We start from the raw sequence: 27512 nt of genomic DNA, 5'->3' as shown, positions 1-27512 counted from the left end.
CTCTCTATCCAACGTTCAGGTTGAGGGAGACATTTCTGCCATGAGGAAGTTAGGGAGCTATGAATCTTAAGCTCGACCACACCACCTCAGAGATAGCTTTTAGATGAGCACTCTTATGGCCTTCAGTCCTATGGCCGAAAGGGTCTTATGGCCTTTAGTCGGCCCCCAGCCCAGCCGTAGATTCATTCAGGTCTTGACGAGATAGATTCAAGTAGATTCATTCAGGTCATTTGTGCTTTAGGTCGTCTTGGAATATCAGAGGCCTGGAGGCCCCTGACCGAAAATACATCATAAAGAGATTTCTCAGTGCTCATAAGAACATGGATTGCCTCCTTCTGTAGGAACTAAAAGCAGTGGGTTTCACACTACAAATTGGGCTCAAATGTATTTGGAAGGAGGCCACTCCCTTCTACACTAACCATACCAAAGGAAAAGGTGGCTCAACCATACTCCTTAGCCCTAAATGGGCCAATAAAGTAGTTAATTGGGGTCAATCCCCCTATGCCAGAGCTATTTGGGTCTCAATTCAAATGGAGAACCAGAAGATTGGAATCTGCTCTATTTATTGCCCGAATGACTATAGAGAAAGAGGTGAATTATGGAACTTGCTAACAATGCTAGAGGATATCCCCTGGATTATTGGGGGAGACTTCAATATGATAGAATCTCCTAGTGATAAAAAGGGGGGAAATAAATTTGAATGGAAGGGAATGGAAAGGCTACAATGGGATAGAATGATCAATAAGCTACACCTCTTTGACCCTATTGCTGGGAGGAAAGACAATTTGAACACTATTTGGTACACCTGGTGCAATTATCAACAGTTGAATAAAAGGATATACTGCAGACTAGACAGGCTATACTTCAATAAATCCCACTTTATGATAAACAAGGATCCTAATGGTGACTACTATTCTGTATCCCCATATACCCTCTCAGATCATCACCCAATAATAATGGGAATAGACCTCTCCCCAGGGGCCCCTCCCCCCTCCTCAAGAGCCTCTTCTTTCATCCTAAACACTAGACTCCTAGACAATGAGGACCTTTGCTCTGCCCTAGCCTTCATCAAATTGTTTAACAAGAGGGATAGGATCCAGCTCTCTAACATAGATGCTTGGAATGCAAACATCAAAACTTGGACCACCCTTTGTCAAACAGTGGGTAAAAAAATAGCCAAGGATGCTAGGAGGGTTGAAAGACTACTGCAGGAGGAATTATGTGATGCAAAAATGAACCTTCAGAATTCCCCAAACGATGAAAATCTCACTTTCTCTCTGATGACAATAAAAGACCACCTTAGGGCTATTCAAAATCAGAAAATTAAAGGCCTTAAAACTAGATCCAAGCTTAACTGGCTGGACTCGGGGGACAAGGGCTCCAAATTCTTTTTCCACATGCTCAAAGTTAAGGAAGCTAAGGAGAGTATCACTGCCATATGGGACAACAACACTCACATCACAGACTCCCAGGGGATTCTACAATGCTTCTCCCTCTTTTATCAGAATCTTTTTTTCTCAGAAGAGGTAAATGGCGAGCACAGACATGCTAGAGAACTGGTATATCAATTAACTCCTCCCAAGCTTGATGAGAAGGACTATGAGGTGCTGGAATGTCCCATCTCAAGGGAGGAAATAGCTATGGCCATCTCCTCTATGGGTAATGACAGATCCCCTGGACCTGATGGATTCCTAGTGGAATTATATAAGAAAAACTCTAAGTAGATTGTTGACGACCTCCATGCCCTATATCTGGAGGCCATTTCCAAAGGAACCCTTGGCAAAGAGATCAACCAAGGGCTTATCAAACTCATCCCCAAGGAAGGAGACAAGACCTTGGTCAAGAACTGGAGGCCTTTTCACACTACTAAATGTTTCTTATAAAATCTTAGCTAAAGTAGTAGCAAACAGGTTAATCAGTATATTGCCAAAGATTATCAGTCCTACTCAAACATGATTTGTTAAAGGTAGGTTCATTCTGGAGAATTTGGTGACCTGCTGGGAGTCTCTAGAATGGGCCAAGCTCTCAGGGCAGAATGGAGCTATGTTATTAATAGATTTTGAGAAGGCATATGATAGGATAGAATGGGGATTCATTTTACAGATGCTTCATAGTCTGGGCTTCCCAAATTCCTTCTGCAGGATTGTCCAGACCCTATTCAGTGATGCTAATGCAGTAGTGGAAGTGAACGGACTAAAATATGACAACATCTCGCTTTCCAGATCAATTAGACAGGGGTGTCCTCTTGCCCCAACCTTGTTTGTCCTGGTAGTGGATGCTATGCACTACATATTAAAGGACTGTAACTTATCCCCTAAGGTAAAAGGAATTGCACTCCCTAATAAAGATGAAATCGAGAATATACAGTTTGCAGATGATACAACTATTCTATTCTCCCTAGATGAGGAGAACTTAACACATCTTCTTCACAATATTGAGATTTTCTGCAAAGCATCAGGTAGTAGAATTGCCCTCCACAAATCTACCCTGCTAGGTTGGACCGATGACCCTCCTAATTGGTTATCTAAGTTTGACCTAAGGTGGGGAGGCCCAAATACCATCATTAGATATTTGGGAATCCCCTTCTCTGTCTCTTTGAATTTGAAAGAAATGTGGGAATGGTTTAGAAACAAGGTAGACAAGAAACTCTCTAAATGGAACCGGAACTTCCTATCCTTAGCAGGTAGGTTCCAAGTTTGCCAGAAGCTTCTCTCTTCATATAACATATATTGCTCCTCAGCCTGGTTATTCACCAACTATCAGTTCAATTACATTCAAAAGCAAATAAGGAATTTTCTCTGGTCAGATGGAAAAGGAAAAAAGAAGCAACATGCTGTTAAATGGAACTGGTGTACTAGATCTAAGTTTCAGGGAGGCATGGGCCTCAAGGACCTTAAACTTCAAGGAATTGCTCTGGCTGCCAAATGGATTTGTAAATCCATTGAAGGCAATAAACCCTGGAAAGTCCTTGTTAGGAACAATATACAATGCTCAACTCCAAAAACAACAAAAAAATGGAAGAACCTACCCATGTGTGATCTGATCGCGGGGAATTTTGAGGTCTCCCCTTCGGGATCATAAGTCTTCAAGTCTATATGGAAAGCCAAGAACCATGTTAGACAATACATCAATAATAATGACATAATTGATAAAAAGGGTTCTCTCAATCTGAAAAGGTCTATATGGTGGAATACTCTGCACAACGGGAAACAGTTAGCATATCTTCAAGGATTCTCTACCCTGAAATGGCACAACTAGGGACTGGTCACATTTGAACACATCCTGGAAAATGGCACTCTGTCCTCCTGGGAAGCGCTCAACTTTAAATTCAACCTCCTCCTCTCCCAGGCTAGAACCTATTCCATCCTTAACTCTGCACTCGCTCCCATCCTTCCTGCTCCCCCCCCTCCTCCCCACCTCCCTTAGCCTCCCTCTACTGGATAGATGGATCCCCCCTCTTGCTAACCAAAGCCAAAATGATATACTCTGCCCTTACTAATTCTCAGGACATCCTTGATCATCTTAACTGCACCTGGAACCTGTCATGGGACTCTAAATGATGGCATTTTACCCTATCAAGATTCTGGTCCTTCCCAACTAAACCTAAAAAGAAATTCTTTGCCTGGAGACTCATTCTTCATAAACTGCCACTTAAAGACAGCAACAGAGCCCCCCTTCTGTGTAAACTTTGCCGTATCCCTGAATTTGTTTATCACATTTTTTTTGATTGTCACTTTGCTAGAGAAGTATGGAATTTGTTTGGTATCTCACTTAATAGCAATTGTTTTACTGTTGATGAGATGGTATTTGGTTATATTAGAGGTGGCAAAAAACATGCTAATCTATTCTGGTCTGCTCTCTCTTTGGAAATTTTATGGATCATTTGGAAATTTAGGAATGATGATGTGTTTAATGGTAAGAGTAGGAACCTCACTGAGTCTCTTAGAAGACTCATCCGATATCTTGTTGCTATGTAGGTCACAGTTGTACTAAGACTGGAGGAAGATAAATTTGATAGGTGGTTAAAGAATGGATCTACCCTAGTTTTCATAAGAGAACTCTCGCATGGATTCACTTGGGACCGCATGGGAAGCAATAAGACTCACTTTGAGAAAGGGCTGATGAGGTTCATGCAAGAGATGGAGGCACGACAACAGAGAGAAGACTTCATTGAGCTGGAGTTGGAATGACTGCCCTCCCACCCCTACAGAGATCAGTTCGCTGATGGGAATGTGCTGGTTTGGAGCGATGGGGATCTAGGATGGACTGCTTGGCTCCCCCCTGTGGGTGACAACAATGACCTTGACACCTCCTTTGTGTTCAATTAGCTGTTTTCCCTGAGATGCATTGTCATGACTGTCATTTTGTGTGCAATTTTGTAATTACAGCTCCTATGTAAATCACTGTATATCATGGATCGAGCCTTTATCTGATATAGCTCTTGATCATATGGGTTAACTCTTTAGTTGGCTGAAAGGTTTACAACCCAAACTCTCAATTTTTGTAACTCGTGTTTATATGATGCTTAATACAAAAAATTGTAATGCTAGAAAACCATATATGTGGTGATCCACCTAGTTTTTTATGCTAACCTCTTCTAACTTTGTTTAGGTCTTAATATTTGATAATATTTAAATTTAATTTTCAAATGTATACTTTATCAAAATTTTATTATTAAATTATTTTATAGTTTTTAAAATTTAATTATTGAAAATTTCAAATAACGTTAAAATAAAATCTAGTTTCATTGACTAAATATTAATATAAATATTATAAAAAATATTTATTTATATTTATTTTTGTATATGGTGAAAAGTGATGATGATAAACTATTGTAAAACCACAAAGATTCAACCACAAACAATCTAGGTTCTACAATGAAACATTCACCAATACCAATAGAGATACCTAAGATCATGTAAATCAACAAAATAAAACAATATTACCATTCACATGTCAAGTAAAGTTTCAATCTCCTTTGATCTTGTTTGATATATTTGCTCTCAGATTTTATGTGTGCACAAGAGCTCAACAAAGAATGGATTGTGGTTTGATGTCGCTTGATTTCTTGAAGGCTTCATTGATGCATTAGTTAGCTAGTTGGATTGATTAGACACATTGATTAGATGATTAGGGTTGAAAAGGAAGAGGGAATCCTCTTATATAAAGAACACCGTAGGAAATGGAGGGATAAGATTAAGAGGTGTAAAGATAAATGGTCGGCTAGGATTAAAGGGTAGGTAGAAGAAATAATAAAAATACTAACAGGGTAGGTAGAGAAAAATTAAAAGATAAATGACATGTGTCATTGAAGGAAAAAGCTAATGAATTAATTAAATAAATAAAGATTTATTTAATTAATCGAGGAAGTTAGATCAATTAAATAAATAAAATATTTATTTAAATTAGAAAAGGCTTAGAAGAAGATTAATGAATTAATTATTTAAATAAAAAATTATTTAATTAATAGAAGACTTAGGATAACATAATTAAATAAATAAAATATTTATTTAATTAGACAAGACAATTTTAGGTGCCTACAATTTTATTAAAAATATTAATATAAGTAAAAAGTCAAAATATTTGAAATTAAAGAATTATACTTATTTATGCTCTCTTAATTTTAATGGGTTAAAGTTTGAAAAATTGCAATTAACAATCTCGTCTTCATTTTTAAAAGTTTTAAATACAATACTTATTATGCAAATTATATACTCTCTTATTAATATAAAAATATGAAAAAAGTTATTGTAGAATATTAAATAAATTTTAAAACATTTTAAATTCTAAAAAAAAGTTAGGTCTCCAGATTTATGCATATTTTTTTAATTCATATCAATAAAAGAAAAATAACGTACATATCCATATTTGTACAAAAAAATATATTTACATAAATATTAAATTTAAAATTAACATAAACTAATACAACGGTGTAATGTGGAATCATGGAGGATGACTAGTGTTTCAAATGAACTGGTAAGGACGTGTTCTTCTGTATTACGGGCGGGGTCAGAATGAGCAGAAGAATCGACTTAATGCATGGCACCCTCCAGGTTGGCTTGGGAGGATTCCCAAGATAGAGGTAACAGGAAACCCTATTCTCTTCAACATGAAACCAATAATTAGGTTCAACATCCTCATTCACAATGGGGATATGCCAAGATTTTCTCAAGACTGGGACTCAATTTCAAAAATCTGGAAGGTAAGGTGTGCAAGCCAAAGGAGAAGGATGTCCTTGCGGGGTCTGAACATCTGAGTATTCAAACTCAGAAAAATTGGGTTATTTCTCTAAAGATAGATAACACTGAATAGGAGTCGATTAAACTTCTTAGAGAAAAAGCATTTTACATGAATGGGCTGGAGATTGGCCAACATTTCAAAGAGAGAAAATAGTGTGATGAGTAGTGGGGGAGAGATTTTGAGTTAAAAATTGTCCCTAATGGTTTTTTTCTGGCGATTTGTGAGAATGCTAGAGAGAAACAATGAATCTTAAATAATGGTCCCTTTTAATGGGGGAATGGGTTTTTTCATAAAAGATTGGAAGCCCAATTTCAACTCAATAAAAACAACAATTGATGAAATAGTAGTGTGATGGATCTATTAATACAATCTTCCTCAATAATGATAGGAGACAAAGATACTCAGAGTCATTGGGGACAAGTTGGGTAGGTTTATAAAGGTGGATGAAGTTTTACAAAAAAAATGACTATAGTATGTATGTGAGGATTTGTATTTACTAGAAACCATATCCTCCTCTCCCAAAAGAAATTTAAATCTAGTAAGGGCGTGTTCTTATGTATTACGGGTAGGATCAGAATGAGTAGAAGGATCAAGTCAATGCATGGCACCCTCCAGGTTGGCTTGGGAGGATTCTCAAGATAGAGGTAATAGGAAACCCTATTCTCTTCAGCAGGAGCAATAATTTGGTTCAACATCCTCATCCACAATGGGGATATGCCAAGATTTTCTCAGGACTGGGACTCAATTTCAAAAATATGGAAGGTAAGGTGTGCAAGCCAAAGGAGAAGGATGTCCTCGCGGGTTCTGAACATGTGAGTATTCAAACTCATAAAAATAGGGTTATTTCTCTAAAGATAGATAACACTGAATAGAAGGAGTCGATTAAACTTCTTAGAGAAAAAACATTTTACATGAATGGACTTGAGATTGGCCAACATTCCCAAGAGAGAAAATGGTGTGATGAGTAGTGGGGGAGAGATTTTGAGTTAAAAACTGTCCCTAATGATTTTTTTCTTGTGATTTGTGAGAATACTAGAGAGAAAGAATGTATCTTAAATAATGGTCCTTTTTAATGGGGGAATGGGTTTTTTCATAAAAGATTGGAAGCCCAATTTCAACCCAATAAAAACAACAATCGATGAAATCTTAGTATGGATCTATTTATACAATCTTCCTCAAGAATAATAAGAGATAGAGATACTTAGAGTCATTGGGGACAAGTTGGGTAGGTTTATAAAAGCGTATGAAGCTTTACAAAAAAAAGGACTATAGTATGTATGTGAGGATTTATAATTACTAGAAACCATATCCTCCTCTCCCAAAATAAATTGAAATCTAGTAAGGGTGTGTTCTTTTGTATTATGGGCGGGGTCAGAATGAGCAAAAGAATCAACTCAATGCATGGCACCTTCCAAGTTGACTTGGGAGGATTCCCAAGATAGAGGTAGTAGGAAATCCTATTCTCTTCAACAGGAAATCAATAATTGGGTTCAACATCCTCATCCGTATAGGAGATATGCCAATATTTTCTCAGGACTGGGACTAATTTCAAAAAGTTGGAAGGTAAGGTGTGCAAGCCAAAGGAGAAGGATGTCCTGGAGGGGTTTGAACATGCAAGTATTCAAACTCAGAAAAATAGGGTTATTTCTCTAAAGATAAATAACACTGAATAAAAGGAGTCGATTAAACTTCTTAGAGAAAAAGCATTTTACATGAATGGGATAGAGATTGGCCAACATTCCCAGGAGAGGAAATGGTGTGATGAGTAGTGGGGGAGAGATTTTGAGTTAAAAACTGTCCCTAATGGTTTTTTTTCTGGTGATTTGTGAGAATGCTAGAGAGAAACAATGAATCTTAAATAATAGTCCTTAAAATTCTTAAATAATGGCCCTTTTTAATGGGGGAATGGGTTTTTTCGTAAAAGATTAGAAGCCCAATTTCAACCCAATAAAAACAACAATCGATGAAATCTTAGTATGGATTTATTTATACAATCTTCCTCAAGAATAATAGGAGACAAAGATACTCAGAGTCATTGGGGACAAGTTGGGTAGGTTTATAAAGGCGGATGAAGCTTTACAAAAAAAGGACTATAGTATGCATGCGAGGATTTGTATTTACTAGAAACCATATCCTCCTCTCCCAAAAGAAGTTGAAATCTAGTCTGAAGAAGGTGTCTAGAGGCAATAGATCAAAGTGGAAGACATAGTAGAAAACTATAAACTTTGCAAGAGTTTAGGTCACACCTCTAAAGACCGTGTTAAGGAAAAGAAAGGGAAAGGACGGGAAAAATATTTGTTATTAAATAAATTAGTGAACCTAGTTGGTGAGAAGGAGGTGAATCAAATTTTGGATCCATATATCCCTAATAAAATAGGAGAATCTTCCAAGAAAAGTGTACAAGTTGAAATCTTGCCTATGAGGGTGCTTCATGAGGATGGTCAAGGAAATGGATCTCTGTCTAAGGGCTAGGAATTAGACCAAGTCAACACACAAAAGTGTTTATTTGGAAGAGAACCTTCAACCATGGTTTAGTGAAGGAGGTCTAGACTCAAAGCATAAGACCTCAAATTTACTAGCATTGGTACAAAACCAAGACTTGCTAGGAAATAGGGAAAAACCAAATGAGGTTCCAAAAACAAACAAATAAACTCTTATAAGCCCCATGAATGTGGAGTTCATTGCAAGAAATATGTTTAACAATGCTTTAAATGGAAAAATCCAAGAAACAAATCATGACTCAAGAAATTTGCTAGTTCAGGGAAATAACCTTCTTAACAACAATGTATCCTAGATTCATCCATATGCTAGGGACCCCAAGTCGATTTAGAAGCAAGAATCATAATTATGTAACATTCAAGTAAAATATATTCACATCTCTCCTTCAAAATAATTCGGATCTCCTCTAAGAGAAACTGGTGTATCTCAGTTGTCACTAATAATGCCTATAAAAGGGATATCCAATATTCTGTTCTAGGATGAGGAGGATGGATTGGGTTTAGTTGACATAATAGATATCTTGGAAAAAAGAACTATTTGTCAAATCCCTTCTACCAATGAGAAAATTAAAATTGGGGAAAAGAAATTGAAGGGGCCGAAGACCAATAAGATGAAATTGGAAATTGCAGGTAGTGCAAATGGCAATGCAAATTGAGGTCTGGTAAGGGTTTTACCCTTCCCGTAGAGAAATGAAAATTTTATCTTGGAATGTCAGGGGTTACAATGTATTTGAAAAGAGGCATTTGATCAAGCATTGTGTTGATCAGGCGTGGCCCAATGTTGTGTTAATCAACTTACAAAAACTCCTTTCAACAAACTTACAACATTCAACACACATAAACCCATTATAGAGACTCTCTGCTACAACCTAAACAATCAAAATTCAACCAAGCTTATGTGTCCACTCACCCCTCTTGGGTCCTCACACCGAATTTCAAGGTGTTCTGTTAATTGAGTCAGGGAGAAATTTTAAATTTACTATCTGAACCCTAGCTATCCTCGCTACCAAGCAATCTTGTGAAAATATTCTACAAAGTCTTTCCTTTTCAGGCTTTCAACCATCGACAAATGGAAGATACATAAATCACCCTAACAACTGGAATCCGAACATCAATATACAAACACAAAAAAATAGGGCAAATTGTAGAAACAGAGCGAATAACAAAAAATAAACTTCCAATTTGGTGCCAATAATTTCAAATTTGAAAAAAAACAATTACAGGATTACATTGTAGAATCCCCAGTTCCTCTCTCTACCTCTCTGCTTCTTGCTCATTAAATTTATACCAAATTTGAACTTTCCCGCCGTGACCGTTGGAATGCATGACAACTCAAATTCCACACTTGATAAATCATTGTCAAACACGTGTCAGAATAGCAATGTCGAGCTGATAGACCAACACTAGGTACTGATATCGAAATAACAACTCCAATCATGACCTTTTAACTCCCATAGGAATAAGACATGAAGGCATAATAACAATTTTAAGTCATCCCAATAGAAGAAGCCTATCCCGATGTTACTGATTTCGGTATAGCTATACCGATCGAGACATGCCTGTCAGAATAACCCATCGAAGTCGGCTAGACAATATCTTGCAATCCTGATAGTGTAAATTATCCCGATGACAACCTTATCTGATTAGCTATTCCGATGACAATTTTCCACCACAACGATGCTTATCGGGTTAACTATCCTGATGCCAATGTGGTTACCTTATTGGAATAACTATTCGAAGTCGGCCGAACAAATTGTTGACAATCTGATAGTATAAACTATTCTGCTAGCCACAATGATACCCTTATCGTTTTAACCTATCCCGATAACAGTAATTAAATTTTTTACCCCAATGACATCTTATTGTTATAGCTTATCCCGATAATAGAAATGACCAGAGCAACTTTACAAATTTGAAAATCATGACTCCAATTTTGACAAACAGACCCAAAAACATGAAATAACATTACAAATGGTCTCAACAGACCTTATTGAATCAAAATAGAACTAATCCTAACTCCTAAGACTCAAAGCCAACTGACCAGACCTTAGGTGCTCCTGCACTAGTTACTTCACGAAACAAAATTGTCAAGTGAGGAAACAAGTATTTTACTTAAGAAATGGAAAGAATGGTTGGGAGACTTTGTAGAATTTGATGGTGCTTTTGAGAGACTTGGTGTTTTATGGGACCCCAACAAAATTATGGTAGATGAGCTTCACTAGGAAAAGAATTGGCAGCTAGTGAGAACTTAATTAGACTTGCATAGAGGGAAGATATGTTGGTCCTAAATGTTTATGGACCAATAGGCATGACCTAGACACGGGTGGTATGACAAGAAATCACCATGGTAATTCAAAGCATTGGAGAGACATTCATAATTATTGGTGGAAATTCTAATGCAACCCTAACTTTAAGGGATGAGAAAGGTGGCATAAAAAATATTGGAGCAGTGGAAATGGACTTTCAAGAATTCATTACAAATAATGGTTTAATGGAAGTTAATCCTGAAAATGTAAAATTCAATTGGACAAATTGCCAACAGGGTTTCTCAAACATATGAAAAAAATTAGAGAGATTTTTCATGGTGGGTAAATGGGTTGAACATCTGTTAGTTTTTGAAGTATCCATCCTCCCCTTTTTTAGTTAAGATCATTTTCCCATCTCATTATTGATTCAAAGTGATACTATTCCAATTAAACGTCCCTTCAAATTTGAAAAAAAATATGGTTACAACCAAAAGGATTAAGAGAGATTATTGTAGAATGGTGGGTGAGGTCGCTGGTTATAGAGGGTAAAAAAAACATATATATTTCAAAAAACTTCAGTTTATGAAAATTTAATTGAAAGAATGGAATAACTTATATTTTAAAAATATCTTTTTAGGAAAAGACAGTATTGAAAAGAAGGTAGAAGCCCTAAACGAAAAGGTGATCAGTCAAGGAATGACAGAGGCAAATTTTAAAGAAGAAAAGGTATTACACTCAAAATATTCAGAGGTTTTGGCAACTTGGGAAGAGGTCAACTGGCATAAAAAATCAAGTGAATGTTGTCTGAGTGAAGGTGATTGCAATACATAATTCTTTTAGAACTCTGTGAAAGCAAGAAGATCACAAAATACGATTTCTGAGATTAAAGATGTTGGAGGACAATTGTTGACGGACAAGTAAGACATCAATAGAGAAGTTGTGTGTTTTTTTAATGATCTTCTTTTTAAGGATAAAGATAAAATTTTAAATGAAGATACTTTAAGTGAGATCCCTTGCCTTATTTCACCTTAGAAAAATTAGATGCTTCGAGCTCCTATCCAGTTGAAATAAGTTAAGATTGCTCTATTCTTAATGGAAGGGGATTGGGCTCCTCGCCCTAATGGATTCCCAACTCTCTTTGTCCAAGATTTCTAGGAAATTATCAAGGACCTTTGGGGAGTCGTAGTGGAATTAAGATCGAAGTCTTATAGGATGAGAGATTTAAACAATACTTTTATTAACCTTGTTCCCAAAAAACAAAATTCTATGTCCTTTGAAGACTTCAAGCCCATCTCATTATGTAACATAGTCTACAAGGTCATCTCTAAAGTGATGGCGAATAGATTGAAGAAAGTTTTGGGATCCATTATTTTAGAAGAACAAAGTCATTTCACTCCTAATAGATCCATTATAGAAGACATAATAATAGTGCATGAGGTTGCTCATTCCACAAGGAAACCTAATACAAACTTGATACATGTGAAACTTGACATTAGTAAGGTTTATGACCAAGTGGATCAGACTTTTCTTTTGAAAGTCTTGGAACATTTTGGATTATGTCAAGATTGGAATTCTTAGGTGTGATGTTCTATTTGCTCCCCAAGATTCTCAGTGTTAGTTAATGGTGGTCCTCAAGGGTTTTTCCTACCTTCTCAAGGTCTCAGGCAAGGAGATCCCATCTCTCCATTTTTTTTTTATAATGGAAAATGTTTTGGGAAGGTTAATTTCAAAGAAGTGGGGAGAAAGGTGGTGGAGGGGTGTGAAGATTGCAAGGGGATTGGAAGCTACTTCTTACCTTCAATTTGTTGATGACACACTGTTGATGGGTGAATCAACTTTTCGAGAAGCTCAATGTATCAAAGCAACGATTGATGAGTCGTGAAGGGTGTTTGGCCCAAAAATCAATTGGAAAAAGTTGGAGATATTCTTTTTCGACACCAAATTGGATAAGCAAAGAGAAATTGCCAACATTTTAGAGATCAAAATTAGTATAGTTTCAAGAAAATTCTTAGGCATCCCACTCTTCTCGGGAGAAAAAACAGTCAAATCTCTAGCAAAAGTTGGTGGATAGCCGTTCCAATAGGATGAAAGGCTGGACAAGTAAATGACTTACATCTGTGGGCCGAATATTAATGCCGAGGTTAGTGATTTCTGCTATCCCACTCTATTCTATGATGTGTATAAAGATTCCACTCAACATTATTAGAGCCATAGAACAAAAGATGAGGAAGTTTTTTTAAAATGTAAATCAAGATGTAGATCAAATTCCCCTGTTAGTGTGAGATAAAATTTGTCAACTAAAGTCTACTAATGGAACATGAATCATAAATTGGGACCTTATGAATGATGCAATGGGAACAAAACTCATTTGGAGCATGTATAGTAACCCAAATTATAAAGGGGTGAAAATTCTCAAAACAAAGTATCATGATAATAAGTCCAAGAAGAGAATTTTGACAATAGGAAACCCTCCAAGGGTTCTTCCATTTGGTTTTTGATAATTTCTTGCAAACTTGCTATCATCGACCACCTTACTTGGCAATTGGTCAATGAAAAATCAACAAGCTTTTGGAATGACTCCTGAATTGGTCACCCTGCTTTAATGGAGAGTCGCAAATATCAAGAAGTTAAATAGGTAACATAAGTGCTTTGGGGCACAAAGATAGCAGATTATATGGAATAATACAGGGTGAATGACGGGGTGGAATGGCACTGGAAACCCATTAATAATTTTCACATGAACGAAGAATAGTTCAAAACATTTTTTGTAAAAGGAGAATTCTTCTTGCAGATTCCCAGTATGAGATAATATGGCGTGGTTCAAAATATAGGAAATACTCAGTCAAAATTAGTAATAAGTTGCTTGAATTGGTCGTGATCAAGGATGATTGGCCATATCATATTTGTTAGAACAAGTACAATTTACCTAAGGCTGGTTCCTTTTCTTGGCTGGCTTTAAGAGGACACATTCTCATGGGGAAGAGATTAAAAAAGTTTGGATTCTCAAGTATATACAAATGCATCCTATGTAATGGTAGTGAGGAAACTTTAGATCATCATTTTGTATAATTGGAATATGCAAATAGTTGCTGGAGATTTGTAACTCAAAAACTTGGGTGGTAGTCCCCATTTTTGGCTTCCCTGAGGGAGATGTTCCAGAGTTGGTACAAAGAACAAAGGAGATCCAGTTTTTCGAGTATTTGGCAGATTTGCCTGCCTACTCTTATTTGGGAAATTTGGAAAGAGAGGAAAAGGTAAATTTTTCAACAGAAGGAGGAGACTTTGTCTCATATGTGTGTTCAAATAGAAAGCACAATATTAGAATTGGTAATTGCAGTAGCTTCTTATATAAATCCCATCAAAACTCCTTTCAGCCATTTGGATAGTTTTGTTTAGTCAAGCTGACCTATGATCAAATTTCAGCCTGTTAATGGGCCTTTCTAAGTTGATCCAGTTAATCCCTTGAAAAAGAATGTTACTCGACTCAAACCGAAAAATATTTGAATAAAGATCAACTTTATAATCTAATATAAATCGTAAATATTTTTAAAAAAACATTGACACTTTTTAGAAAATAAATAACCTATCTTACAATGACAAATAAACATTGGTATTTAAAAGTTGAAAATACTTAAAACAATATTACAATGGTATGTGGTGCATCCCACTAAAATAATGAAAAAATAAATAACATTCCTTGGTATGAGAAATTAAAACAATGCAGATTTTCGTCATTATCAGAACTATTTAAAACTTAAGCACCTCCGGAGCCATATTTCTTTCCTATAATAAGCAACTGCAACTGGTCATAGAAAGCTAGAACACCAGCTCCAGCTACACTCCGTAATACATTTGCTCCTGCCCCCTTGAACAGAGACTTGGCACCTTCCTTCTTAACGATATATGCAAAGCAATCAAATGAGCTCTTATACTTGACAGCTTCACCAGATGTCATCATCATTCTACGTCGAACAGTATCCAATGGATATGAAGCAAAACTAGCACCATTTGTAGCACCCCATCCAAGCAGGAAACTCAACAAGAAATTACCCTGTAATAATAATCCAACATTAAATACAGTAATCTGATTTCTAATTTTTAAGTCTCTCTTACATATCACGAAGTGTGATCCAAAACATTGATATTAAAAAAAGATACACAATCAAATCAAAAAAACAATTACTTCATAAACTAATAGATAAATTAAATCTAATAAAATTAAGTGTCAAGAATTGAAATGAAACTTACCTCAAGATCACCGGTCAGAAGCACAGGCTTGACAGAGTCATATATTCCAAAATACAAACCACGATACACAATAATTCCTCCCAAGGATACATTAAATCCACGGTACAGGCCAGCAATACCATCTGTTCGTAAAGTCTTCTTGTAGACATCAATAAGACCATTATATTGGCGCTCTCCTCCTTTGGTGGCAGATTTGGCATCATTAGTCAACCGAGTTCTGGCATAGTCTAAGGAATACACAAAAAGAGATGATGTTGCACCAGCTGCACCTCCAGAAGCCACATTTCCTGCGAACCATTTCCAATACCCATCCTTGTCCTTCTTATAATTGAACAGACTCTTGAAGTAATCTTTGAAGGCAAAGTTCAAAGCCTACAGTAATTCAGATTTCATACAGTCAAATTCAAATTGTAAGACAAAATCTACAGGAACTAAATTGCACTGACATGGAGTTTTTCATTGATGAAACACAGGATTTTATAATGATCACAACCTAAAATTTGAAAAATAGTTGCATAATGGCATTCCTAACTTCTGGGTACTCTTGATTTTCAGGGGATTTTATGGTGAGCTCAGTCCCAAAAAAAACTACAAATATCAGGATGTAATTTTTGAATCAAGCACATTGATCTATGTTTCATGATAGTGGTTTATAAGAACCCATCTTTCATGAAAATGAATGGTACCCTTACATTCATTGCATTCAGGTGATGCTCACATGCTGAAGCTATTCTGGCTCCAAAACAGACCTTTCGTACAGCATGATAGCGGCGTGTTAGTCAATCACAGCTGTTTATTGTAAAATCGACAGTGTAAAACGCGCAACTAACACGCGTGTTAGTCAATCCGTACTGTCGTTTTGGAGCCAGAATAGATGCGTCCATACTCACAGAGGTGAAGCATCAGGCTTTCCAGAAGGTCATCCATCCAGATACTACTCCAACTCAAACATGCTAAAACATAGAATTTTCTCTAAGGTTAAATCCACTTAACCTATTAATTCATTTGCAAAACGTCAAACAAATCATAAACATGCTAAAACATAGAATTTTCTCTTAGCCTATTAATCCATTTGCAAAACTTCAAACAAATATTATGACTTATGAACCATTCATTAAATAGCCCTTTGGACTCATCAATTAATAAGTTATTTGATCACATTTTTACCTGAGTGGGAAAGTAACGGAGAACATTCACTGCATTCCCCCTCCAAAGTGAAAGTGCACCTTCATCCTTGATTGTACGAGAAAAGCATTCCCCAATTCCCTTGTAGGGATGAGAGAGGCGGCCTGTTTTTAACATTTCATCTTGGTTTTGAATCAGCAGTTTCACTCTTTCAATGGGAGCACAGGCAGTTTTTGACACTGCAGCAGAAACCCCTCCCATAAGAAAGGTAGTCATAAACCCTGACAAACCCTGCTCGCTAGGTGCGGCGATAACCATAGGGAACAAAGACTCTGTCCTGCTTCTGCCTTTACTCATTGACCCCGAGAAAGAAAACTCTGGTTTCTCTGCCATTTTCAACTGTTCGAAAAAACTTTAAACTTTAATTTGCCATAAATATATGATAATCAATCAAAAAAGGATATACGGAGATTTGCAGAAGATAATATGTTTATATGCTTAAGAGATATGGGATCCATCAACACAAACAAAACTCAGAATACTCACTCTTGCAGAAACAAATGATGATCTGACGACTCAATAAACAATCACTTAGTAATCCTCCTCAACTACACCACTGAATGCCGTGGGATATATTTTTATTGTAGTTGGAAATGGCCATGTACATGATATTTATAGCAGGATTCAACTGTTCGCTGCCGGCTATACCTTCGCCGACGCTGACCGAACTGAGGCTGCTGACCAATAATTTCTTATGAACTTAACAGCAACGTATCTAGAGGAATAACATGTGACAATTTATTTTTGGTCTTTGGTCTTTGGTCTTCATTGTCTTGGATAGGTAATTATAAAGAGTGTTCAGCAGGATTCAACTGTTCGCTGCCGGCTATACCTTCGCCGACGCTGACCGAACTGAGGCTGCTGACCAATAATTTCTTATGAACTTAACAGCAACGTATCTAGAGGAATAACATGTGACAATTTATTTTTGGTCTTTGGTCTTCATTGTCTTGGATAGGTAATTATAAAGAGTGTTCAGCAAGAAATCATTTTCTAGAATATTTGGTTATTTGGTTTTTGATGTTGATGTTCATATGATATATTTGTGATTTTTTTTGGAGGTTTGTTTACAAATTCGATTTTGCTATCTGATCTTTAGCCTTTTTTTTTTTTTGGATGTGGGAGCGCATCTTGCACTCAACAAGACTTGTTCCCTGGTGACCTCATTAAATTTCTTTCAACTTCACCAACAAACCAATGACGCATTGACTATTTGTAATCTTTGACTTGATAAATAGCCACAATCCTGGAATTCATATGATATATTTGTGATTTTGACTTAGTAAATATGAAATATTTAATAATTACTGTTATATTCTTGATATCTCTACTCAAAATATGGAACTATTTCATTTCATAGATTTGAAATATATTATAAATAAAATACATAAAATAACATTTAAGATTAAAAGAAGTATTGTGTAAATCTCGATAACCATTGATTTTTTAATACAATCTTATTTAGTTAGTACTTTTTAAATCAATAAGATCTGATGTAGTGTACAACTTTTTAATATAGAATTTTCTATAAGTTAAAAGTCCTTCACTAGTTAAAACTTATATGTATTTTTTTTTCGGAGTGCTAAGAGGTAGTTATTTCAATTAATATTTTGTATTCCATTATTTCTAGATAGTGTAACCATTGTTTTTAGATGATATAATTATATTGTCCATATTGAATACAAATTTAAAAAAGATTTCAAACAATGTATTAAAAACCTTAATCTGTATAGACAAAACCTTCAATTGAACAAGAAATCAAAAATGAAATTCAATAAACCAAAACAATATTACCACATGTTTCAAGTCTTGTTGCACTCATGCAGGTGGATTTTCTCAAAAAGTGGATGTAATGTGGAAGTTCACACTAACAACATACCAATATAAACTCAATAGATTGCTTGCAAAATGAGATAAGGGTTAGGACATTTGAAGGTTTTTGAAAGAAGAAATCAATAGTGGAGATTGAAATTAAAGGTGAACAAATGGCTAGGATCAGGTCAATTGGGAGGTTGAGAGATGGAGGGTGGAGAATACGTAGGATTTATATGATTAAAAGAATTAATTTTGGAGGAGGGTTAGGGAGTTATTGATGGAAGATTTAATTACTTAAATCAATGTCAGAGGGATTTAGGTTAGAAATAGGTACATGTTTTAGTGCCAAAATTTTACCCATCTTTGAGATGATGTTGCAACTAGAAGAAGCAATGCCATTTCAAAAAAGAAAGAAAACATAGATGGGGCCTATAAAAATGAGGAAAGGATGAAATGATGCCCCTTTGAGAGACTATGCAAGAACGAAAGAGACTCGAGTAAGATCTCAAATAGATAAGGAAAGGGGAAAAATGTTATGCAAAATTGTGCAAGTAACCTAGTTTTTTATATAGAACTTGATGCTATGCACCAAGGTATGAAGATTGGGGAGATGATGTGTCAAATTGGGAAAGGACTAACTTGCAAATAGAGAAGACAAAAAGGATGCCCCAACACAACACAAGGCTCATTGAAAACCTTGATGGCTATTGTGTGGCACAACCAATAGACATATCACAAAGCTAAGATCATGCCCCAATTGACACCAGCCAGGACACACCAATATATGTACGATGATGGTGGCCTAGAGAAGATGTGAACATGGATGAAAAAAGAAAGATAAAAAATAAAAAAGCAACATCCATAAACATAAATAATTGAACTTCTTATCAAGATGATGAGAAATATTGGTGATAAATAGATCGAGGTGATGAAAGATTAGAATGGTGAGGAAGCTTGACTTGGGGAACAATATCCCACAAAAGAAAAAGATAAAATAATGATGAAGCCTAATTTGAGGAATGATACATCCTATGAAGGTAACAAGATTGACGGAATAGATATATGACATTAAGGCAAGTGATTCATGTGATGGTTGATATCAATGTTGTTAAAAGATCCAAATGAAAACAAAGTTAAGATTATATACCTAACTTATATGTGACATGTTATTAAGTCACTAAACTTGCAAGTGCATAAATGAGTGGAAATAAAAAATAAAAGACACTTCTCCAAGATTTGAAAGGAGGAAAAGGGAAGACATTAAGATCAATGTTAAAAGAAAAGCACAATCAACTACCCCTAGCATCAAACAAGGTTGAACTGAATAATGGGATGAATAAATGGCATGCTTGGAAAATGACATATGGAAAATAGTATGATATATGCTAAGAAAATGTCTTGGATATGACTTTAAGGAAAATGAAATGCAACTCTAAACATGCCACATGCTATTAGGTTTTCACCATGGTACTTGTCCACGGTGCCACAAGAAGCAGATGATTTTTCTCTTTACTAGTTTTTTTTTGTATTTTTCTCATTTTTTTATTTTTTAAATTTTTGGTTGAGAATCTCTACCAACTAAGCATATAAACATTCGAGATGAGTGATATTCAAAGGCACGTCTAATTTTTCCCCATCTAGAGTAGCCAACTAATATACACTTGATCCATATTTAGCAAAAATGACGTAAGGGACTTGCCAAAATTAAGCTCAAAATTTTCCTTTCTTATCATCGTATTAGATATTTTTTAATTTTCTTTCAAGACCAAATCACCAATTTTGAATTCTTGACTTTTGATTTTATTATTAAAGCTTATGCGGAGATGGTTCTAGTAAGCTTGTAGACGATTCAATGCATGGAGGTGTCACTCAAAGAATTTTAATTCTTATAATTGTGTAAGCCTATAGTCTTTATCATCAATGAGGTTATGCAAAGATATGCGTAATGATAGTAATTTGACTTCAATTGGCAAGATTTATTTAGAGTCAAAGACTAGTTCCAAATAAGAGTTGGCACTAGTGGAAGCATGGATACTAGTGTAGTAAGCCCATAAAGTAGGATGGAGATGGAGATGCCAATAATGATTAGCCTTATTGAGAATTTTCTTAAAGATTTTGAGAAAGGTCTTATTAGTTGCCCCAACTTGATTGTTACTTTGTGGATAATAAGGTGTAGACCAATGATGTTGGATATGGAGTTTTTCTCAAAGAGTGTGAACGTCTTGGTTATTGAAAGATTTACTATTATCTATGCTAAGGGTTATAGGAATTCCATAGCAGCAAATGATATGATGGAGTATAAATTTAGCTATTTGTTTACTAGTTGTATAGATACTTGGAGAATGGCTTCAATCCATTTAGTAAAATATTTAGTGGTAGTAATAATGAATTTATGGCCTTCAAAAGAGGAAGGTTAAATCTTGCCAATGAGAGATCAAGGCCTCATTAAGAGAGACAAAGGAGCAGGTATAGGCTACAAAGCTTGTGAAGGTGCATGAATCAATTATCATTTGATGTATTACCACACATCATGTTCTATAGTGGGCAAGTAGTAACCTATTTCTAGATGATTCTTAGCTAGGAGATAGCAGTAATATGGGCACCATATATCATCATGAATTTATCTAAGCACAAGATTAGCCTATTTTGCATTCAGACATCATTACAATAAAGAACAATCAAAGCCTCTTTGATATGATCTTTCACCAAAAATAGTAAAACAAGAGCTTACATTGAATGAATGATTTGTGTTGTTCTTATGAGAGAGGTTTGCTGGCAAGGCTTGATCATAAAGATAAGTATAAATATCATGATACCATGGTTGATTGGGATCAACAAATTCATCTAAAATCACAGATTAGAAACATTGTATTTAGAAAACGAATAGATGCTCAACAAGAAATTCACAATGCTAATTATTCTACAACATGTTTAAGAGAGATCTAATAGTCGCCATAAAATATATATTGCTCTATTAAATTAGGATGAGAAAAATGTTCAAATTGGATGTTTGTGAAATATATTTTAAAACTGGATTTATTTCCCTCCAAGATTGGTTAAAATTAATGTTGGAGCACAACGGTCGAACAATGTTGCACCGCCCTTCTGCAACTAGGGTTTCGACCAGTATCCAAGGCCACTTGCGTGCGAGCTTCCCTGTTGGTTTTGCAGAGGATGGAAGGCAATATCTTCCCTTTTGACCTACCATTTTTGGGAGTCATAGGGATTGCCACGGGAGAGGTGGCTCTAACAAAAGTGGTGATCGCAAAAGCTTCACTCAGGCTGTGAGCGGGAAGGAGAGATCTTTGGCACATAAAACTTATTTAGGCAAAGCGGTTTCGGCAGGAGATGGTCGATTTGGGGTAAATCTCTTACAGGGCTTTCCCATTGCTGAGAGGTCAACAATGATCTTAGGGGGAATATAGCTAATGAAGTTAAAGAAAATGAAAGATACTTTTCTGAGTTGGGTTTGATTGGAAGATTTAAGGGCTTTTGGCTGAGTCTGTGCAAACTCCACACATGGATATCTATATTTGGAAACCCATCCTTGATGCGTGATCATTTTGTGGTTGTTTTTTACAATGGACAGGATAGAAAGAGGGTCCTTTGTGAGTATCAATGGAGCTGGGAGGACAAGTACATGCTGCTCCTAAAACTGTGGTACCCAACCTTCAATCCAACTACAGAAACTTTTGATAAAGTTCCAATGTGGATAAGACTTTTGTACTTTCGTTTGGATTTCTAGCTAGAATCTTGCTTTAAGGCGGTTGGAAATTCTCTAGGTAAATTTTTGGGAGTGGATGAGGGCTCCCTAGGTTTTCAACATACAACTTTTGTTCATATTTTGGTTGAAATGGACCTTAAAAAGGGCTTCTTAGATGAGGTGTTCTTGAAGTTTGGAGAGGGAAAGTGGCTTCAACCAGTAGATTATGAGGGCACCCCTTTTTGATGTCGCAGATGCTTTTAGATGGGTTACATTGTTGCAAATTGTGACCATAAATCTTCATCTAAGTAGGGAATGTGGTGGAAAAATGCATTCGATTCCCACTACGTGATGGGAAATGACAACCAAAATGTCCTTTCTTGTGCCTCACAAGTGAAGAATGCCAACCAAATGTCGAAGGATGCTCAAGTTTCTTCATCGGGGCTTGTTGGTGGTTTTGTGGCTATTTCTAGTGTTGATATTGGCACTAATGGTCCAAGAGCTGATTCACTTGGTGGTCAGACAAAGGAAAAAGACAAAGTTGGGACCAAGAGCCTGAAGATAAGGGAGGCTATTAAGGATGTAACCATGTTGAAGCTAAAAAAATTCAAACAAGGTTGGGGCTAGGAGCCCAATGGTAAGGCGTACTCTTGCGGATGAAACCGGGAAGAAACTACAATATTATGAGGAAGGTTGGATTGAGGTGAAGAGGAAACGAGAGAAGAGAGCCAAAGAGGAGATTCCTTTCAATATGCTTCTTCGCTTTCATGATAAGGGTGAAACCAAAACTATTGTGTAATGCCTAACCTGCTAATGGGTTTAGCCTTTTGGTTTTTGGCCTGGGGATGGGGCTCCCCTATGTAGCCCCACCTGTTTGGACTAGATTTAAATCCCTATGTCTAATATAACTAAGAAACAATAACTGATAAAAAAAATTAAAAAATAAATTAAAACTACCAACTATGCATTTGTAAGGGAGCAATTTTTCATCTTTGTTTGATATTTATAGATCCTATCTACCAAAACCTTCAGCCAACACTTGAGTTAGAAATTTTGATGAGGCTTTATTTATATTCTTTAAGCCCCATAACTTTTAATCTTTACTCTGGAGGTCATTTTATCTTTAAGTTTAAGCAACTAGCGAAGTGTGCCATGTGTCGACACAATGCAAGTTCTTTGTAGCTCGAGAACTATTTCCCCATGTGCATTGTGCAAAGGTGTTGCATTGTGACTTTGTGCACTAGTGTTTTATGAAGCAATAGGTCATGCATTTTACTTTCTGGTGTATCTCTACACGTGACACATGTTAATTTGGCGCAATTCCTCCTAGCACCAAAGACAAGTCTTTCAAGATATTGTACCAACACACCATGTGTTCCGCTAGTGTTCCTTTTAGCGAGAAGAAGCAAAGATTTATTTATCCATGGGCCCAAGTTGTTGAATGATACATGTGTTAGCATGACACAAATCTTGGTTCTCAAAAACTCGAAAGTGTGTTAAAAGTGTGCAATTAGCCCATTTCTCAAACGAGCAAGCCATGAGTAAAGCATGTGATTTAATTGTAGCATTATAAAATGTATCCCTATCCAATTTTCATCCTCACTTAAGCCTCACTTTGGTATTTTGGCTTTCTATGTTTTAACCATGTTTGATTTTGCTCACACCGGCTTCAAATTGCATCGTTCACCTAGCATCAAGTCTATGAACGTTTCTTCGACCTTGATGAGTTGGACAAAGGCACCTCAACTGCCCTTGTTTTGGGTCAATTTCTCCCTTATCCTACTTAAAGGGGCCCAGTTTTGTTGCCAACAAAGGTCATAAAATTTGGGCGATAATTCCCTTCTCGTGTTAACTTGCTTAGAAATTTCACATACATTTGATATAGTGGGGTATGAAATAAATCCTCACCCCCTCATTTGAAAAAGTACATCTATACTCTATATGTCATTCATGTCCTAATTTAATTCAACTCAAGTGAGTAAGCAATCAAGCATTTTCAAGACATTGAAGGAGAGGTCAAGTAATCAAGTTTCAAGCATTCAAGATGACATCCATGATCAAGACGTCATGAAGACATCCTACACCCTACATGACAACATCAATCCTTGCATGAAGACTTCAAGGCAAGACTCATCAAGGTATAACATTTTAGTTTTCAACATTTTAGTTTAGATCTAGCCTCTGCCCTCAAAAGGCACACTTTACATTCATTTCAATTTCAATATCAATTATAGGGTTAATTCCAAACATGAGGTTTGACTTAGGCAAACAACTATCCACAACCCAATTTCTCTTCTTTTGTGTGTAGGTAACAAGTTTAGAAATTGTAATTATGGAATCAAACAAAGTAGACAGAGACAATCATCTGATCCAACTTTTGTAAGCACAAAAAGCAAAGGAAAGGATCACTCCACATATCTATGTCCAACAAATTTTTCGAAAATGTTTAGGAGAATATTCAGGATTTCATTATGATTCCGAAAAGATAACTTTCATCTACATCTGAATCTATTAATTACATATCCTCTCCCTAATGTAATGTTTAGTGAAATAGGTTGAGTTCATAGTTTGCATGCCTAAGCTTGTGAACACATGTTTCCCCACATTACATATTTGGTGAATCCAACATAGTCCTTGCATTAATTCTAATATTTTCATCTCAAATTTGATTTTTATGCATTTAAATATTTTATATTCGCAATCATTTCTGAAATACATCATTTATGCACTTAAATTACATAAATTCAGAGGCCCAATTCATAAAAACCTTAATTTTTTTGATAAAATTTACTTGTGGGTTGCATAGTTTCTTATATATACGTTCAGATCTAATTGTTATGTCATATTATTTTCATATTTAGAAGCATTAGTTGTTAATTTCTTTGGTGAGTATTGTTTAATTAATTGGTTGATTAATCATTCAATTGGAAAATTGCATTGTTCAATTATATCTTTTTCTTGCATTATCAATTGTATGAGAGGTATTCTAAGTACAATTCCAATCCATTAGCTTTGTCCTCTTTGTGTATGAATTTCACTACCCTTTCACCTACATCAAATATCTCGATGAGAAGAAATTATAAAATTAAGGCTTACCAAAGTCTAAACACCAAGGGGTGTGATAATGGGTCGAATAACCTATTCCATGGGAACTTGGGTAAATCCTCTATTCCTACACAAGACATACCTAACATTATGGAGAACCATTCGCCTTGCACTTCTCATTATGAGGACGACCCCTTAACTTGAGTAGCTATTGACCAATTGAGGTAGCTTGACCATGAGTTGGATAAGCTTCAACAATGGATGGGTCAAGAACACTCGAATATTGAATCATTCCCCTTGATTAGAGTCTTCAAGAGAATGATTAAAAGTGATGAAATTGGTGTGGAAGTGTCATGTGAGATTTCTCATATTGTTGACTCTAACGTTATTGACTATGAAAAGTTGTGTCAAAGCTTTTTGTCTTTTAATCCTACAAATCAAGTTGAGCATTCCATTTTTATGCCTACATCATTGCTTAATGTTCCTACATGTATATCTTCAATCATGGCTACCTCTACAAAAAATGTCGATCTTACAAATGTTAGTAATGTGGGAAATTCTATCAATCAATACTCCTACATACCTCCTTCCACCCTTCCATTTCTATCACAACCATCTCCTCTACCCACCTACCATAATGTTCCACTTTATTATTCTTAAGATCCAGCTATTTATGCTCATGTTACACCTTCATCACAATCCAACGTGTCCAATTATCACTCACCACTAAACCCACTATAAACAATCTAGCTCAAAGTGTTTCATCCTTACAACAAAAATTGATGTCGGAGCACCGGTCTAGTTCTTACCGATTGAGACAGTTTTCAGTGGAGCTGCTTGAGATAGTGGCATTTCTTCTTGTTTGAGTGTTTAGCGTTGTCATTTTGGGTTTATTCCCTTGTGTTCGTAGTCTTGTTTGTGTTCGAGTTTCATGGCTTTTGGATTTAATTCCGATGAGATATCGATTCCGGTATTGGCCCGGTTGATATGTTCTTACCGGTTAGTCTAGCAGTGTGTTGAGCGAGGTTGGATTGGGTTGCGGTTGATCTCTGTGACTTGCGGATCATTGGAGATGTTACTTTGGGCCTTGGCCGGTATTCTTGGAGGTCCGCACATCGTTTTATGTTTAAGAGTTGTTCTTAGTGATTTGAGCTGACATGTTACTGGTGCACGTTTCATGAACCGGTTGGTCTTTGGGTCGACTTGATTAAGTTGTAATTATTGGTGGATGGTATATATGGAGGTTTGTGAATCATTTGAGAGGACAAAAGTGAGAAGATAGAAAATAGAGTTTAGAGATCGAGCGAAGATGTAGATCCTGCAAGATTCTAAATCGGTGGACTGAGGCCGGAAAGCTGAGGTCCAGATTAGGGTAGAACCGACAGGTTGTTTCTGGAGGCCGATTTGATATGTGGATGATCTGCGGATCTTGCAATTTTGTTGTAAGCTTTGTTTGTATCCTGGACTACGATCCAACATGTGGCATGTGTAATTATTCAAACTTTTATAAGATTTATTCAAACTGTTTACCAGTTATGTGTTATGTTATGTTATCGATTGTTCTTTCTGCTATTTCTAGCATCTTGTTACTGGTTATCGGTATATCTTACATGTTTTATGTGTTAGGCTGCAAGGTTAGGCTGTCCTTCATTGGATCTCCCTACCTTGACTGCACCAAGTGGTATTAGAGCTGGTTTGTGATCCTGTTGTTGGAGGAAGACCTAGTTACGCACTGGTTGGTTGGAGAGAAAGTTGAGGCAACTTGTGGACTTGTTCAGATCATCGAACATGAGGCAGAGCAAAGTTTGCAGGTAGACCCCCGATTCTAGAGCTTGAGCTTGACGTAGTTAGTGGGTGGAGACTTGAATAGATTGTTGATAATGGCAGGTTGCAATTTGGACCGATAGATCATCGTGGAGAGGCAACTGGAAGCTGTAGACAGATCGTCGAATTCCCTGAGGTAGTTGCAAGTACCTTCTGATAGATCGTCGAACCAGATCAAGTGATGGGACTCACTTTTCAATTAACCCCGAGAGTCTGATGCAGGAGCACCAGTCTAGTTCTTACTTGTTGAGGCCGTTTTCAGTGGAGTTGCTTCAGATCGTGGCATTTCTTCTTGTTTGAGTGTTTAGTGTTGTCGTTTTGGGTTTATTCCCTTGTGTTTGTAGTCTTGTTCGTGTTCGATTTTCATGGATTTTGGATTTAATTCCGGTGAGATATCGATTTCGGTATTGGCCCGGTTGATATGTTCTTACCGGTTAGTCTGGCAGTGTGTTGAGCGAGGTTGGATCGGGTTGCGGTTGATCTCCATGACTTGCAGATAATTGGAGATGTTACTTTGGGCCTTGGTCGGTATTCCCGGAGGTCCACACATCATTTTATGTTTTGGAGTTGTTATTAGTGATTTGAGCCGACATGTTACCGTTGCAAGTTTCATGAACCGATTGTTCTTTGGGCTGACTTGATTAAGTTGTAATTATTGGTGAATGGTAGATATGGAGGTTTGTGATTCATTTGAGAGGACAAAAGTGA

General features: G+C 36.4%; 1 protein-coding gene across 1 annotated transcript; it reads right to left on the bottom strand.

The window, feature by feature from the left end:
- Positions 1-14578: 14578 nt before the first annotated feature.
- On the bottom strand, positions 14579-17023 carry LOC131039071 (ADP,ATP carrier protein 2, mitochondrial). The gene is made up of 4 exons (XM_057971717.2): positions 16904-17023; positions 16400-16756; positions 15233-15604; positions 14579-15035 (listed from the first exon to the last, which is right to left on the bottom strand). The coding sequence occupies exons 2-4, from the start codon at positions 16748-16750 to the stop codon at positions 14739-14741; spliced, it is 1020 nt and encodes a 339-aa protein (XP_057827700.1). The 5' UTR covers positions 16751-16756; positions 16904-17023; the 3' UTR covers positions 14579-14738.
- Between the last annotated feature and the right edge of the window lie 10489 nt (positions 17024-27512).

Source organism: Cryptomeria japonica, chromosome 6, assembly GCF_030272615.1.
Source record: "Cryptomeria japonica chromosome 6, Sugi_1.0, whole genome shotgun sequence".
In the NCBI taxonomy this organism is placed as follows: domain Eukaryota; kingdom Viridiplantae; phylum Streptophyta; class Pinopsida; order Cupressales; family Cupressaceae; genus Cryptomeria; species Cryptomeria japonica.
The sequence above is the reverse complement of the archived record's forward strand: the minus strand, read 5'-3'. Positions and strand labels throughout refer to the sequence as shown.